The sequence below is a fragment of the Copidosoma floridanum genome, unplaced genomic scaffold (assembly GCF_036245765.1).
Source record: "Copidosoma floridanum isolate Cflo_tuat_1 unplaced genomic scaffold, Cflo_Japanese_pri ptg000012l, whole genome shotgun sequence".
In the NCBI taxonomy this organism is placed as follows: domain Eukaryota; kingdom Metazoa; phylum Arthropoda; class Insecta; order Hymenoptera; family Encyrtidae; genus Copidosoma; species Copidosoma floridanum.
Genome location: NW_028321889.1, coordinates 1,678,820 through 1,696,465, shown reverse-complemented (window position 1 = coordinate 1,696,465; position 17,646 = coordinate 1,678,820). Strand labels below are relative to the sequence as shown.

The 17,646-nt window shown below is 32.5% G+C and overlaps 2 protein-coding genes across 5 annotated transcripts; both read left to right on the top strand.

The window, feature by feature from the left end:
• The first annotated feature begins 8,273 nt into the window (after positions 1–8,273).
• LOC106646685 (uncharacterized) lies at positions 8,274–14,306 on the top strand. Of its 4 annotated transcripts, XM_089590242.1 has the most exons (4): positions 8,274–8,822; positions 8,883–9,002; positions 9,625–10,109; positions 12,635–14,306. In XM_089590242.1, the coding sequence occupies exon 4, from the start codon at positions 12,658–12,660 to the stop codon at positions 13,210–13,212; it is 555 nt and encodes a 184-aa protein (XP_089446368.1). In that variant the 5' UTR covers positions 8,274–8,822; positions 8,883–9,002; positions 9,625–10,109; positions 12,635–12,657; the 3' UTR covers positions 13,213–14,306. The 4 variants fall into 4 exon arrangements, 3 of the variants coding, with proteins under 3 accessions (XP_089446368.1, XP_089446367.1, XP_089446366.1); XR_016292899.1 differs by lacking the exon at positions 12,635–14,306 and having other exon boundaries at positions 9,625–10,512; XM_089590241.1 differs by lacking the exon at positions 9,625–10,109 and having other exon boundaries at positions 8,924–9,002.
• LOC149375075 (uncharacterized) lies at positions 13,592–16,126 on the top strand. The gene is made up of 2 exons (XM_089590453.1): positions 13,592–13,595; positions 15,644–16,126. Exons 1-2 carry the CDS (start codon positions 13,592–13,594, stop codon positions 16,000–16,002), a joined length of 363 nt encoding a protein of 120 aa, XP_089446579.1. The 3' UTR covers positions 16,003–16,126.
• Positions 16,127–17,646: the final 1,520 nt, after the last annotated feature.

Sequence of the window (17,646 nt, the reverse complement as noted above, 5' to 3'; positions counted from 1 at the left end):
GCAACAGCCGTATCCTCTTTGGTTCCCGAATCGCTACAGCCACGTCTGCAACGTCTGTTACAGGTATTTCCATCACTAACAAAATATTTGTACGGTTTTTTTTATCTCTGTCTTTCGTTTTTTCACATATATTTTTCTATCCTATTTGACTTTTTAAATATATGTTACAGATCATACAAGCACTACACGACATTAATTCGACATAAAAAATACGAGTGTCAAAAAGTAGCGAGTCTGAAGTGCCAGTTTTGCCCGCATCGATTCAAACGTACGGATCATTTAAAAGCTCATACTCTGAATTGCAAGCTCAAAAAAGGTTACGAGCTTGCAAAAAAGAAATCGCCGTGAAAAGGATTGATTAAAATGAAATGAAAAATAAAAAAATTGTCGCAGTCGAATAGAAATAAATAATTGAAAATAAATTTATTTTTATTCTCTAGCAAAATTTGTTTGGAATTACAAGTAGTGACAATTTTACAAAATTTAAGGTATTTTTCATGAATGATGTATAATTTACCGTCACCCAGCAGTTTCAAAACCTGCCGAGGTACGTTTTTTTTTTTTATTTATCATCCCAAAATTTCACGTAATTTAAAGAAGTAGTTTCTTATCTCGAAAGTTAAATGATCGATTTAAAAAAAAAAATTTTAACGCTCAAAAAAGAGTTAGTTTTTAGTAAATAATATACAAACTTACAGAAAACAAAATAATGTTGTACTAATTATTTGTTCCTTAATTTTTGTATCATATTTTTTTCTATAAGATTCTGATTAATTATAATTTATTTTTTATTTATGAAAAACGATTTTTTATACTCTATTATTCGCATCCTTCTTACACTAAATTTCATAGGAAAATAATTTTGAACGAAGCTCTTCATCTTTTTACAAAACGTTATTAAAACTTCCATATGATTTAACTATCATTGGTTTGGACAAAAAATAAAATTTAAAATAAAAATGACAGTAATAAGTCTATTATGTAAAGGTTATAAGTATGTTACACTTTTTTTTTAACAAAATGAAAACAGACGCACTACAAAATGCAAAAAATTTAATGATCTAACAATACTACTAATGTCGTATGGTATACAAAATTTCTCAAACGCTCTCACGTGACTAGGTAAAACTATTTTTGAAAAAATTAATTTTAATAAAAAGCAACAGAGAATATTATTTTTCGACCAACATTTTGTTTTTTAATATAATAATACAGCAGTTAAATAGTAATAATTTAATGTAGCAATTATTATAATTTATTAATTATGTGTATAAAAGGATGTATCAAAATTAGATAACTAAAATTATGTTTAATTAAAAAAAGAAAACTTCCATGTTTAATTTATTTCTGTAAGCTTTTTTATTGGTTACCTTAAACTAAGACTTTTTTAGACTCAAACGCTTCTTTCATAAATTATTAACCTCGATTAATGAAATACTTGCGTCATTAACTATTGTACAGAACGATTGTAGTTTAATTAATTTGTTAAGTCAATTATTTGACAAATTTGGGTGAAAAATAACGCAATTCATCGTTTTTTCACCTTGCACCAAATTCATTGATAAAATATTTTGTAAAAAGTAAAATAAAAAAAAAAATTTTTCTAAGATATAGCACTGTAATGTCTCAACTTTATTTAATTTACGAACCTTTGTAAAAAAACTGTTCAATTTACCAGAATCATTAATTGATATTCAACTTAGCACAGCATCAATGCTGCAACAAGAGTTACAATTATTAATTTAATTTTTTTATTTAATCAATGCATGTAGCTGTAAACACCAACTATCACATTTCGGAATTTTAAAAGGTATCATCTCCCACTTGAAATAGTGTTGCTCCGTGAATAGTTTGTTGTTCGATATAGATGTTTAATGTGGCCTACTCAATTAACACTTTATACCAAAGTTTTCCAACTTAATCCAAAAAGTGGTAACCACAAATAACAGTTAGGGCTAACTCACTGTTCTCAGTTGTTCTCAACGATGTGAAACAGTATTAGAAGGTATACATAGGTGCGCAGGCGAGACACCTCTGTCTAAACAGAAGAATATTTATTTCTTATAAATTGGCTTCTTTTCATCAATGTCAAGGGTAGATTTTAGGCCATGCACTATAGCAAGAATTTTAAAAATATCTGGTTACAAAATAGTTGAACATCAACAATTGTGTTTATTTCAATTTTTTCTGTCCCAAGTTTACATCGAATTTTATCTTACTTTCTTTTTAACTAGTTATTCGAATGCATAATATTTTTCGCCCACTGTTTCCTAATATTTTCATGTAACGATTTTACGATTATTTGGATACGTTGTTCGATTTATTTTTGTAAACTATGCGTAGTTTAAAGAGGGATTTTTCTATTAAGATTTTTCAACAATCCAAAAGAATTTGTACATACATTAATGCATGCATTTATTTATTTATTCATTAAATTTAAACTTGCGACAATGTTCATTTATTTAAAAAACGTATGCTTAAAGACAAAAGATTTTGTTTTTTTGCAAAATGAAAAAATAAACGGAAATTGCTACACAATGTTATAAAATGAAAATTCATAGCTAATAGTTGAAGGAGTTAGTAAAAATTATTGGATGTAAACATACGATTATTTTTATACAAAAAACAAAAATATACATGTGTATATATATATATATATATATATATATATATATATATATACATCTAAAGTAAATAATTGCTGCATTTTTCACCAGAGTACAGTTATAATACTTATACGTACATGGTGCAGCTCATTTCTTACAATAATTTTATAATTATCTTGAAATGTTAGAAAATACATGCCTTATTTTTAACTTGTTTAATAAACGTTTTTTTCGAAATAGTAAACTTTTTAAAACTGTAGTTCTGATTTTTGATAATCGATTGATATTAGCTAAGAAAAATACAGTGAACAAAAATAAAACATCCACAATGTATTATTTTGAAATTTGAAATTTTTATAGTCGCAATTTCAATGTCATAAGAAAGAAACCGCTTATTTGACTATTTTTTAATGTTTTTGCATATCGATGATACATGTTCTAAATGCATTAAACTTTGAATTCTGGACAAAAGTGTGTGAGGTACCAAAAAAAATATGTATTTTTAGGAAATCCACAACTTTTTTTATAGTTAATTATAAGCCCAAAGTGTACCGTGTAAAAAACAATAGCGGAAAATCTAATTTATTTATATTTTTCAAAGTTTTTTTTTTTTAAAATAGGTAAAAAAAAAAACAAATGAAAATAGGGAAAAATGTATTTTTTTTTGGGATTTACACCGTTGTTGTAAAGCGTTAGCTTATTTTACTGTAATGCACAAAAAACCGTATTTTTTCCTATTTTTTAAAACTTTTATTTTACCACTATAAGAATCAGATGTGTAACGTGTCACCTCGCATCAAAGTTATTGATTGACAAATATTTTGTAAAAAACAAAATTATAAAAAAATAAAATATATCATATTTACAACGACTAAACGCCTCGAAATGACTCATTTTATGATTCCCAGTAAAATGTTTACCTAAAACCAACTAACTTTATTTTTGTGTGAAAAAAATATAACAACGTAAGGTCAGCATGGCAAATGAGGATTAAAAAATGTTTTCCTATTTGTCAAATGAATCCTCGGAGTGTGCGACCGCTAGTAATTTTTCTAAATCATCCAAGCATTTTCCTCATCGCTTAACAACAATCCCATCGCCGCACGAATCTCTTTCTCTCTAATCGATCCTATCTCTCTTAGTTCCAGGTCGTCATCTGCGCTCTCGCGTTCGCCAGCAACAATTCCAACACAACCAGCTCCGACGGCATCACCAATACCACCACCACCAGCAGCACCGCTTCAAAATCGTGAATGTAGAAAGTTTGGCTAACGAGAGCAACGATTACCCGCAAGCCGTGACCACGAATTACGGCAAGCACAACATGTGCCAGCGTTGCGGAAAGAAATACGTGCGCTTGCAACATCTCAAGCGCCATTTGAAATTTGAGTGCCAAAAAGCGGCGCGTTTCTGTTGTGCTTACTGCTCCCAACGCTGTAAACTCAAGGACAACCTCAAGAAACACGTACTCAAGATACACGGGGACGTGAACTTTCGCTACTTTATCGATGACACGGTCAAATAGTGACTGATCCAACCAAGTTTCTCTTCCCCCTTCCCTTCCCTCTCACTATATCTTATTTATTACTTTTCTTCGTAGTCTGGTATACGGTGTATATTTTTACTCGAGTCACCGCAAATTTTCCAAATTGACATCCTCGGGATGTAACGGATTAATTGTGAGTTATTATATTTTACATTACTCGAGGGTGATTGAATTAAACATAAGTTTGGTATTTTCCATCCAAATATGTATCATGTTTTTACACGTAAAATTATTCAAAAATGCGAATTTAATTGGTGGTTTTTTTTTTTTTTTTTTAAATCGTCACAGATTTTACAGTTTTCGCGCGGAGAAACGTCTGATGTGACGAACTATGGGTGAGCATGTGTCCGAAAAATTTCCAATCGATCGAGTTGGATTACCTTCGGCGAATCACTCGGCGCAATATCCCCGAGCGCTATATAGCGGAATATTTATAAATATACTATGTGGGGCACAGTGGAAACGATCCGATGGTGCTTTTTTTTTTTAATTGACGAGAAAATTTACTTGAAAATATCGTGTATAGCATATCATGCTGATGCCTACAGGCACAGAAAATCACCTCTACCTCTAATTTTTATTTGACAATTTTTCGTGACGAAAGAAATCACTCTCTGAAATAACTCATTATATTGATTAAAATCGTATTTCACGATTTTTTTTTTCTTGCTTTTAATGATAATTGTCCTTGTACCTATATCATTGGTGTGACAAATCAGTTGCTTCACAAATGTATCTAATTTGTGGCGATAAAAACATGAATAGAGGTAGCATTAGTTTTCGAAGCCTGTAAGTAATAAATATACCTTTATGATTAAACAGGCTGCGAAATTTATACGAAAAAATTAAACTTTTGCACCCAAGGCACGACCGCCACTTTTCTTATCTGAGCAAAAAGTATACCACAGTCGTATGAGTTTAAAAAAAGGTTTTTAATTAATCAATATCAGCACTATTACATCAGTTTTTTTTTTTTTTTAATTATTGTTTGGATTATAATGATTACGTTTTAGATGTAAACGTGTATCTAAGAAATGTAGAACAAGATCTATAATTTACCCCGGTCATACATTAATCTTTAATGTATCAGCAAAAAAACTAATTTTTCCATATTTCAATATTTTCTTCAATTTGGAGATCATAAAACAAATGAAAAAAAAAAAAATAATAAATATGGGAAATTAATATTTTAAAAAAATCTACAACCGGTGTATTCACAACTTTGTGGTAGAATGTCAGCTTTAAACTCTAATCAGCAAAAACCTATTTTTTAAATTATTTTAAAATGCTTATTGCCTTGACCATCAGGATTGTAATTTAACAGAAGTGTAAAGTGTAAATTTTAATGAAATCTACATTTTTTTCAACTATTCACATACCTTAAATGAAAGCTACAATAGATGTAACAAAAAAAAAATAATTTTTTTCATATATTTCAATATTATCTTCATTTTTTAAATATAACGTTGGTTTTGCGAAAATAATTTAAAATGATAACTACAGCTTCTTCTTTGACACCGAATGCGCAAGTCTTTGAGTGATTAAGATCCAAAAACTTATTTTTTTAAACTACTTTGTAGCTTTTGACTGTATAAAGGCACAAAAATACCTTGTTTTGGGTTTATACGAGTGATCAAAAGTATTGTGTTTTTTTCAGATCTACTCCGAAGATCTCGACTGTGTATGAACAAAAAAAATCACTTTGAAAGTGGTCGTTACATTTTTTGCTCCAGTGAAAATATATGGCACTTCTGTGAAGCAGTTGTGCCTAAAAATAGCTCAAAAAAACTGTATTTTGACCCCTCTTGAGTACATTACAATGATACCAAGTAGTATGAACGTATAAGTTTACCAAATATCTTGACAACGCAATACAACATGTTTGTAATATTAGCCAAATTGTGTAAAATGTTACATAGTAAATGGATCGTAAATATAGCGCTAAAAGATATTTGCTATGAGTTGAAAACATATTTATGTTGAAAACGATGTGAAATAGTATGTAAAAAAACAGTAGTTTTTCAAAAGCCACGTAAATAAAGATAATTTCAAAAGATTGTCAATTAAAAAGAATTATTCTGTGAAATTTTTTCCCAGAGGCAAAATATAATTATCCTGATGTGCGTACGCGAGTGAGAAAGGCACCACGAATGGGAATTAAAAATTCAGGTGTGCAAAATTTCACATACATACGTACACACACGCGCGCGCGTACAAACACCAAAAACTTTCATTTCCAAATAGAGAAGGTGAGTGAACGGGAACTCGTAGTCGTCGTCGTCGTCGTCGTTTCTTTTTCGTAAAATTTTTCACCATCGAAAAAAAGAAAGCTGCGGAGATGTAGAAAAAAAAGGCCTGCAGTCTTATTCTCATCCGAATCAATCAAGTCTGTGGTATATATACCTAGCGCGCGTGTATGAATGTGGTATATAGAGGCGCGCGAAAAAAAACCGTTATGAAAAGTAAATGGATCTACATGGCCGAATCTCCGAAACATTTTGAGATTAAATGAAATCAAAGTAATAGAAAAACAAAGGTTTTTGCGTGACGTAATAGGTCACATTTTAATTTTTGTTTAAAGATCACGTGGTACAAAAAGTCACAGTGAAAACTAGAAAAAACAAAATGTTTCTTTCATTTTTTATAAAAAATTAACGGGCTTTGAACAAATTTCAAATTTAGTCTTGCTATGTTTAACAATATTCATCAGATCGAAATATGTAAACAGTTTTATTTTTATCTTTAATTTGCCACTCGAACAGCATGAACATTTTCAAATGCAATCTATTTTCAAACGCCCGTAATTACTTTGCAAGAAAAATTTTTAAACTTGATTCGAATTAATTACAACTTAAAAATGTTCGCCAATACTTGTTGCTAATCATTTCATTCGAAATAAAAGAACTTTTTCGAGAATTGTTTGTAAAAGCACATTTTACCTATGGTTGATGTCAATGACTGGGTATCCAATCGTACCCTAGAACAAGGGATTTTGTACAGGGTGCGCCACGCAAAAAAACCTTTGTTTCCCATTCCAGTTCCCTCTACCTCGTGATTTTTCAAAGATTTCTACGTACACGTACTTATATGGTAGGTACACTATGTACATGTACGAATGTATGGAGAAAAAAGAGAGGAAAAGGATCCATGTATATAAGTATTTATTCGAGAGCAGAGAAAAAGAGAATGTAGGTATAATATGTACGTGTAGATAAAAAGTAGTGGTAGTATATTGTGTACCTACAAATGTACCAACCAGTACAGTACCCATATAAGTAATGGTATATAATAATACCATACAATATATTGTGCACATGTATATACATACACGCGATACCCACGTATAATAATAATAAGTATAATAGCGACAGAGCGCCAGCAGCTTCTCTCTCTCTATCTCTCTCTCTCTTCCCTTCATTCTTTTCTCCCTCCTACTCCACCGCGTGTCGCCCTATACTGTCGTATACGTATACGTACTACGCACATATTCATGTGTCCATCTATCCCCCAACCTAAGCTTAAAATCTTCGCGCAGCACCATGATGGCATATGTATATATTCGCATGACTTACCATTACCATTATTACTACCACCACCATCACCACTACCGCACTTTTCCTGTAAGTTATATATGTATATACATATGTAAGCATGATGCGTATACCTAGTATACCTACGTGTATTATACATATATCGTACACACGTGCGAGCAGGCGAAGCTCGAGCGACTACCACCAGTCGACTGCTCCAAAGTCCGACTCCGAAATCTCCGGCGGCGCGGATCGCGTGGTGTTTCCAATACTCATACACATGAGTGTTGTATTGTATACTTGTATATATATATGTATGCTCGCGCGAAACTTTCGGCCGTGGCGGCCGTGCTTATGTTCATACACGCGCGTGTAACATTTTTCCGCGAGTGACCCCCGTCTGTATGTACAGCAGTGTATAATACTTATATATATAATAACGGTTGTTCCGCGCGTATAATACGTGAGAAATAGCGCGATACTTACGTGTGTTTTCGGTGGGGAAAGAGCAAGAGTGCCGAAAAGAAAGAGGAAAGCAATTCAGCTAGCCAGCAAGCTCTCTCTCTTACCGAATCAGTGCGAAATGAAAAGCGCTAGGGTGCGTGTGTGACACACTGTGCGTGCATTGCAATATAATATACGTGTATACAGTTTAAAGTTGCAAGAGAGCGAGGTTAGGAGCTGTTTTTGTTTGTGTGCGTTTTTGGCAGAGTGTAGTGTACACCTAACCTGCGTCACTGTCGTTCTTTGTATACGAAAAAAATTGTTAAGTACGTATAAGTGAAGGGATGAAAAAAACAAAAACAAAAAAATCAAGCAGCGGAGAGGCAATGCCACCCGGGATTTTCGGTACGTCGTACATTCGGGAGTACGGAGCAGAGCCTCGTTTCGAAAAATGGTGGTCCCCCTCGTGGCTTTCTTCTCTAAAGCTCTCTTTCTTCTCGTATACGTGCTTTCCTCGTACAACTTGATCAGTGTGTGCGCGTGTGTGTACACGCGAGGATTCATTTTTTTTATTCGCAGTGCCGGGCTTTTTTCCTTCGCACGCGTGGGTGTTCAAGTTTCGAGTTATTCAACAAGTTGTTGGAGGAGCAACTTGTTGCCGCTGCTGCTGACACACTATACACATACGAGTATAAGGTATATATCTAGGTATTATTACCGCGCCGGTGATTGTATACTTACAAAGGAACTTTGCAGAGCAACTACTTGTCTTTCTTTCGCACTAATGTGCGACCCAGCTCTCTCCATGTGACTCTTCTTCATCAGGATAATTGCGGGAAAGCAACACCATGTCACATCAATTCGTTCTGTCGCAAGGTATCGTTCAAGCTCCTTTGTAATACTTGTATCGAGTAAAAAAAAAAAAAAAAAAAAAAAAGAACCAAAGATTCCAAGCGGTGCTTGAAAAGCAACGTGGTTACGAAACAAACATGATAGGAGTTAATTGGTTCGTGACTGATGTGGTAATCGTTAATATTTAAAGCTCGGTATTAAAAAAAAAAACGTTTTAACTTTCGTCATTCGAATTTATACCTACACATCCCCTGCATAATCTGCCGGTCATTTACTTTTTCTTTTCACCGTTTTTTTTTTTTATAAATACATTGTTATCTTATTGTTGTCGGTGTCATTCAACTGCGATGTGTTTGAGTGGTTTTTAATTTGATGAAAATTTGCGATTTGCAAAGCCATTGCGCGTTAATAGTTATTTAATTTGAAAGTTTTTTTTGCTCATTTCAATATTTGCTGTAATCTGATTGCGCCTGATTCATTGCATAACGAATCTTATTTTGTAAATTGCAACTTAACGCAGTTTTAAATATTGTAGGAACCAATTCAAGATTGACCAATCAGTCGTTTAAAAATACATTGTCTCCTACATTTTTTTTTAGCAATTTCTGTATTTACTGTATCTCTGTCGATAACAATGCTCGTAAAGTTTGTCAATTAAAGTGTGCGGACAAACAACGATAATCACCAAAGAAAGCACGAAACTTGCAGTCGGCACATGGTGGCGAAATTCATAAAATGGAACACGTTTGTCGAAGAAAAAAGCGACAAAAGAACACGGGGCCACGCAGCAGCAGACAAAGAGCAGGTGCCGCTTTTGCTTATACGGAGTCTCCATGTATGTGTGTACATATATAGACATATACAAAATAATACAGGCCATGTCTGCAAGCTGCGCGCTCTAATCTCTCTCGCATCGAGAGGAGGGGAAAAACTGTACTAATACTACACAACTGTACTACCATGCTTATATTTGAGAGAAGCGATGTATAGGTATATGTCCACATGATGCTCCCCTACTCCTACGCCTAAACAGCCTTGCGATCTCCAATACTGTTATATATACACTGCGCAGTTTTTCAGAAGATCCGGGAGAAAGAGAGAAGTTTCGCCACGGCCGAGCTTTATGATTTTGTACGTGGAAAAAAAATTTTTTTTTCTTTTCGTATACCATTAGGTATATAATGTGGTAGCTTGAGCGAATAAACGAAACGGCTGAGTACCGAAAGTAGACAGGATGAGATTTATTATTAATTGTTTTTTTTTTTTTTGTAAATTATTGTGTCATTTCTTGAGATTATTGTGGAGAACAATAAATAAAAAGTGGAAAAATGGTCGACGACGACGTGTTGCTGTTGTGACGAGATTTTTTTAATTTTTCGTTTGTATTTTTATTAAACCTGTCCTCTAAGATTATAAAAAAGTTGCTTGAAGAGGCTCTTTACCCCGAAAAATCTCAAACAGTTGTGTAAAAAATGATTGTATAATCTGATGTTCAGGAGATAACGTAATTATATTAAATAGCCACTTTATTAAACAACTTATCAAACAATGACTTGTTCTTGGACATTGGATCATGTTTATTTTTTTCAAAACTAGTTTTGTTTTTAAATCCATGTAATATAAAGTTTATGTACAAAATTATGTAATAATTTCTCTCGGCAACTTAATCAACCCCAACAAATTGGAATTCACAAAACAAAATGAGTTGCTTTCTGATTAATTTTTTGGAGTCGTTAATTAAAATATATTTTCTTATACTGAAACATGAAAGGTGCCAGAGTCTAATGCCCTTTTGTTTTTTTGTTTCACAGTCATGACTAACAATAGAAATAGGTCTAATTGTACTTTGGCTGCAAAAAATATTATGATGTTCCACTTAGTTATAAATAAAATCTAAAAAAAAAAACCCTGAACATTAAAAAAAAGTACTTGCCTTCAACTTTTTGTTCGGAAGTTATAGTCTATCGCAATTAACGTAACACACGCTTTAGAATAGATGATAAATTGCGTAAAAAAAACTTGAGGTAGAGTCTTCCAAAATTGGCAACAATTTTTGGAGGCAAAGATTTTTATTTTTTACATGTCTCCATCAGTAACCGCTTTTTTAAAGAGCTTTTTAAGGTTTTTCAAGCCAATCCTGAAAATAAATTAAATTTTTCTTAAACTATAGAATGGGATGATTTATTATTTTCCATTCAGATGTTTGAGAACAAATAAAGATTTTTAAAGGTAATAAAAGTGTATCATTTAATTCATGCACCGTAATTTTTCGTATTCTTAAAGCTATGTAAAGGATTTCAGTTGTTTTCTGTGGAATCGTTCATATATCCTTCGATTTCCGTTCCCCAACTTAAAACCTCTGTAACTTTTAAACGGAAGCTTCAAATGACAAAAAATTGTTTTCAGTCCGTAGGGTTTCAATTTAGATTTCATTGACGCCTAACTAAAACAACATTTCATTAGTTGCTGATGAGAAAAAGCATTAGGAGTTTATCATAAATATTTCAATGTATTTCCATAGTCAATGATGACTTTAGAACAACAAAATTTGACAAGGGATCTTTATGTTATTTTTTATATTTATGCGTTATATTTTATTTACATATCCGTGCAAGAAATCTGCTGCTAAATAACTTTCCACATGTATTATTTAAATAGTACCCATCATTTATTTGTAAATAAATTTTTTTTGCGGTGTAGAGAGCTTTTTTTACAACATGTGTTTTTTTTAATGTTACCCAAACTTATTTTTACTCCACTTTTTGATAGCATTTTTATAATTTCTATTTTTATTTAAAATTTCACATGTAACATTTTTGTGTTTTATATAGCGAATAAAACTCTGTAGTGAATAATATATTTGTTAAAAAAGCAATTATCATTGTTTTCTTGTAATTTGTTAATAAAATTTATTTACTTTTAAGATATACCCTAAAATGTTGTACGTTATTCTGGTGGTGGTATTGAAATTTCATTTATTCATACAAAAATTTTTGCATGTAGTAACTAATTATTATATTTTAAATTATTACTCTAATTCCATTTCCTGTTTCATTCATCATTTAGTTTTTCGCAGTCGATATTTCATACCTAATTTTATTTTTACTAACAACGATATTGTAACACCTACAGATAATTACTTGAAGTTTTATATTTTAAGTAAGTAATAGTTGATACAGCGGATAGCTGACTGATGATTAGTATTTTTTAATGTGTATTAGTAAATGTAGATGTGGGTCAGTATGAGTTGAGCCGTAAGACAACCTTTCGAAATTTGTTGCTCCTGCATGAGTGGAGTGATATGGCACCTATTTTTCTTATTTCCCTGTATTAATTAAATATTATTTTCAGTATTTCGTTTTAAAAAAGGTGCTTATAAAATTGTATTGCCACTGATTTTAAATTACAGAGAGAAAAACTTGAATCGATTTATGTGTCCTTTTATTACTCCAAAGAGTATTTAAAAATATGATTTTTCAACTTTTAGCGTAGCGAAAAAGATGCGTTGCCGTTCCAAGTTGATCAAATCAATTTTTGATATTATTTCGCAAAAAATATCAATCATCGTTAAATTTAATCCATCAAAAAAAAAAAAAAAAAAAAAAAAAACCTCCAAGTATAATAACTGACACTGGAAATAATCACTTAAATTCTAGGTGGTCGTACAAGCCGATTGAGCATGATATCTCTACTACGGCGCAATCGCAAGAAGTCAAAGAACAGCAACAACAACAGACGCGCCCTCAGCCGCAGCGTCCCAAGCGACCACGATACCAGCGAGAGCGACAACCAGCAGCAGCAGCGTCCGGATAATTTCTCCTCCGAGTTGCTCAACAGCGAAAACTCGTTGGACAGTCTGGTGTTCGCCGCTTCGTTGGGCCTCGTGTCTCGCAACAATCAAGTCTCACCCAAGGATCTCATGATGATCGTCCAGGACCAGCTGCAGCCCAAGGAGCAAGCTCAGCAATCCTCAACGACGACACATATCAATAACAATAACAACAAGAAGTTGGTCAAGCACAACCACTTGAAGCAGCAAACGGAATTTTATTGCAAATTTTGCGGCAAGGGGTACAGGTGGAAGAGCACCATGAGGAGACACGAATCACTGGAATGTGGTAATAAGCCGCCCTCCTTTCAGTGCCCGTACTGTGATTACAAGGCGAGACAAAGGGGTAATCTCACGGTTCACTTGAAGAGACATCATTACAAGCACGAGACCAGCGACGATTAATTTTTCTACTTGCCATTTTTTTTGTTTTTTACTTCACCCCTTATTATTATTATTACTTTCTTTTTTTTAATTATAAATTTTCTCTTCATTTGGTGGATTACTTTTTCTCAATGTATGGGTTTTTATGCGGTATTTATTGCGAATCACCTGTAAATAACGATTCTAATTTTCTTTAAGAATTTTTATTTACCATACTGGCTTTTTAAGTTTTTCATAGATGTAGTTGCGTTTGTCACGATACTTACAATAAGATGAATCGTCAAGCCATAAATGATTCGATACACAGACTGCATTTTAAAGATGCTGATGCATCGACAAACAAACGTTTCGATCGATAAATAACTTAAGAAAAATATTTTTTATAATAATAGCCTCTAACATGGGTATTTTTTTCTACTCAAATATTGAGGTGAACTCTTAAGACTTGAGACTGTTGATACATTTGTATTTTTATACAAATTTGAAAGGGAATCGTTTAGTCGTTTTTTTTTTATACTGATTCTTTTTACAGTTATATTTTAACGTTTTTTGCCAAAAATGATTTTGAAATAATGTCCTTCCTAGATTGTAATCGTTACTTTTGAAAAAGAGCATTCCTCTCCTGTCCTCAAATTACTCAATTTTTCAAACGAAAAAATCTAGTAATTAATCAATTGTAACTTACTAGGATTAGAAAATGAATAGTATTGCTAGATTTTAATGTACCTTATAGTGATACGTCATTTTTCTAGTTGTAAGAGTGATGATTATCCCACATATCAAGGGACCAATTTTTTTACAATGATAATAAATATTAAAAACGTGCAAGATACTTACGTTTTTAAAACGATGAATTTTAAAAACCATGTGCCTTATCTTGCAAATTTGAGATGTTCTTTATTAATGATATTTATGTTTCATACATTCCTACATACGTATGTCATCGAATGCAAAATTTTATTCAGATGTTTAGTTTTACTTTAATTTGTCACTGTAAATTTGTTTGAGTAGCGATTTTACAAACATATACTTGTAATCATTTAATTAAATATTTTTTGATACTGATGGTAAATGAATAAATAAAATGTTTACTGCATAAGTATTTTTTTACTCACTTGTACACGTAGGATTTGTAAATTAAATAATGCCAAAAGTTAATGATGTCTGTTTTTATCACCACCCCATCCTTTTCATGAGTCAATAAATTAACTGCTCAGCCTTCATTTATTCCAACAATTGATGTATATTCATTTAAAATGTTAATTTTTTAAATGTCATTTATAAATATACTAAAGTTTTTTTATATTTTGCAGGTGGTAAACGTAAATTTTAAAAAACTACAATCTGGCAAGAAAATTTATTAATTTATATTTTTGGAAAAGATAAATGTCATCGCACACATCGAACAGCACTTACTTTACATGGAAAAAAAAATTTTTTATATCATTTTTTCTAAATAAATACAAACAAAATGCAACCCTAAAAATTATCCTTCAATAATATCATTCATTTACTTGTGTATTGATTGTAATTTTCAGCTTACGAGTTCTGCATCTCTGGAGTAACGAGTTAGTATCATAATTTTTCTTTCTACAATGACACACCTTGTACACGTTGTTGTTTTTTTGGTACCTATGACTTGAAAATCTTACGTGAACTCAGCAACACATAATTTTTAACGCTTCAACTCCATTTTACAAATTTATTCTCTCTAATCTTTGTATGAATTTCAGTATGAAAAAACAGGTGGGTTCACAAAACGCATCGGTTGAGGAACTGCTTTAAACATAAAATGTAAAAATTTGCTTTTTGTGCAATCGGAAGAATTTGTAGATGTATAACGTATCATTATTTTAAAAAAGTATAAAAATTATTGTTTTAGCGCTATAAATGAGCAGCATTTTTTCACGTGGATAACCATCAACTTACAGTGCTAGATCAGTAGTTTTTATAATTTTTTTTTTTTTTTTTTTTTCTCGTGGGCAGTGTAATAAAACTATTTGCAGCGTCCAAGACTTTGTATGGATACGAATACGTTCATTACTAATATAACTCGGTGCTTGAAAAATTTTCATTTTTTTCTTCTTTTAAAGTATCAATGGATTATTTTCGCTCAAGAAGATTTTATTAATAACTGTTACATTGATAGTCATTAAAAAGAGGAAAAAAATTATTTTAGCATAACAAGAAATTTCAACGCAAAGTATTTAAAAAAGTCTGGACCCTGCACACCAACGCGAACAAACTTATTTTTCCGCATTGTAAAAAGAAAATTTTGTCACACCAGCGACCAAACAGAAAAAAAAAAAAAAAAAAAAAAAATGCTTAACCGTACTCAAATGGTAGAAAAAAAAAAAAGCCCTGGTTCATAGCGTGAGAGAGAGAGAGAGAAGCGCGTGTGTGCGAAAAATGTAATAACCGGTAAACCCCGTGTCTTGTCTGGCTGTTGCAGCGCAAAACCTAAGCCTAGCCGATCTCCGGCGCTCAGCCTCGTCGTGGCACTCCTGGTACGTGCCGTCGATCATCTGGCGCTCGTCGAGCACCGGCAGCCTCGTCGGCTCGGACAAGGAGTCAGGAAGCACGGGCGGGGGCGGTGGGGGCGGTAGCAGCGGCAACGAGAGCAAAGAGTTTCCCTGCCAGGACTGCAACCGCACCTACAAGCTCAAGAGCAGCCTGAGGAATCACCGGAAGTGGGAGTGCGGCAAGGAGCCCCAGTTTCATTGTCCGCACTGCGTTTATCGCGCCAAGCAGAAGATGCACGTGGCCAGGCACATCGAGCGCGTGCACAAGGACAAGATTGGACACGAGTAGGTTGCGGTGCCTGCCTGTTTTAAGTACTTGGAGGATCGCCGTCTGAGCCGATCTGTGGTTTAAAAGATTTTTTGATATGGTAACGTGTATCGCTGTGATGATGAAGGTGGTGATGATTTCTCCCCGTGTGCTTTTTTTTTTTTTTTTTTACTCCCTTTTTAAAATTTTTTTCGATTTTTTTCGATTTTTTTTTTTTTCTCTCGTTTGTCTAAGGAAATATATATGATGTATATTTATATTTATTTATTATCAGCCTATTGGCCCAAATAAGGACTTGGTTTGTACAAAAAAAAAAAAAAAAAGATTATTTCCTTCACCCGCTCTCATCAAACCGCCTTAGTGCTTCTCTGAATAACTTTTTACATTCGTTCTCAAGTCTTTTACTACCTCGCTAATGCCTCCTTCGCTGACTACTAGGTTATCAGTTTGATTCAACCAGTATTTATTTTCTGATTTTATACTCCCACATCTAATTCTTACCATTGCATTTATATTGACGTATAATTTTTTCATACCTATCTGAATACTTGAAATTTTTTTATGCTTTTTAAACGCTTATCGTGTACTTTGAATTTTCTATTTTATTCTCTATTCGTTGCTTTCCGATGTCAATCGTTCTTTTTATAAGAAAAATAGTTAACACAAATCTAACGTTTATCATTTGAAATCTTCAAAATTTAGTTTTCGTAAAAGCATAAATACGTTGAACGTAAATTCGCCAAGAAAACGTGCACTTCTGGTCGTAAAATTAACGGCTCTCGTGAGGTCTCAGCTGAATTTTTAAACTTTCACTTTGACTTGTTTACTATTTTTCTCGGCAACCTATGCTCAAATTGGAAATATATATTAATTAGGGCTTTTTTGCGAAATTCACAAATGATAATTAAAGGTAATAAATCTACTAAACCTAACTCAGGGTATGCCACTCTACTTCCTCGAGTCTTTGCAACTAATATTCTGACCTTGTTTTTAATAGCATTAGATCAACTGAGTTCTCGATTGGACGTTGGTAAAACATTTTAAATAAAAAATGTTATTAATAACTGGGTTTATTAATAATAATTAAAAACTGTTGCTTTGTTTGACAATTTATTTCTTACTTTAAGTAAGGCTTTTCTTTTTTTTAATACCTATTTTCTGCCACTTGAACTATCTAATTTTTCGACCTATTTTCGCAATACATTTACGTTGCAACTATTTAATAACAGCACGCAAAAATTCATCTTGCAAGGAGGAGCGCGTACACGTTTACTCGCATTTGCTAACCAAGCCCAATGCATATATATATATATATATAACTGTATTTTTTTTGACAAGCCAAATGATATACGTCCATTGATTGGATCGAAATCTGTCGTGAAGAGCTTTATATTTTTGAACTTTTACGTTTTTCCGAGAAACCGGTGGTATTATTTATGAATAATGAGAAACTTGTTCTTTCTCCTTTTAACCGAAAGCTTTATACGTCCCAGTGAAGAAAAAAAATTTCCATTTCGGGAAAGTTCTTTGATTTTTTACGCGAAAATTGATAAAATTAAATTTTTATCATGATTTGTTGGTGATTTTTATGATTTTTCTTGGCTGTAAGCCTGGAATTTATCGTTTTTCGATTGGGCTGGTACTCAAAATTATTCGAAATTTCAT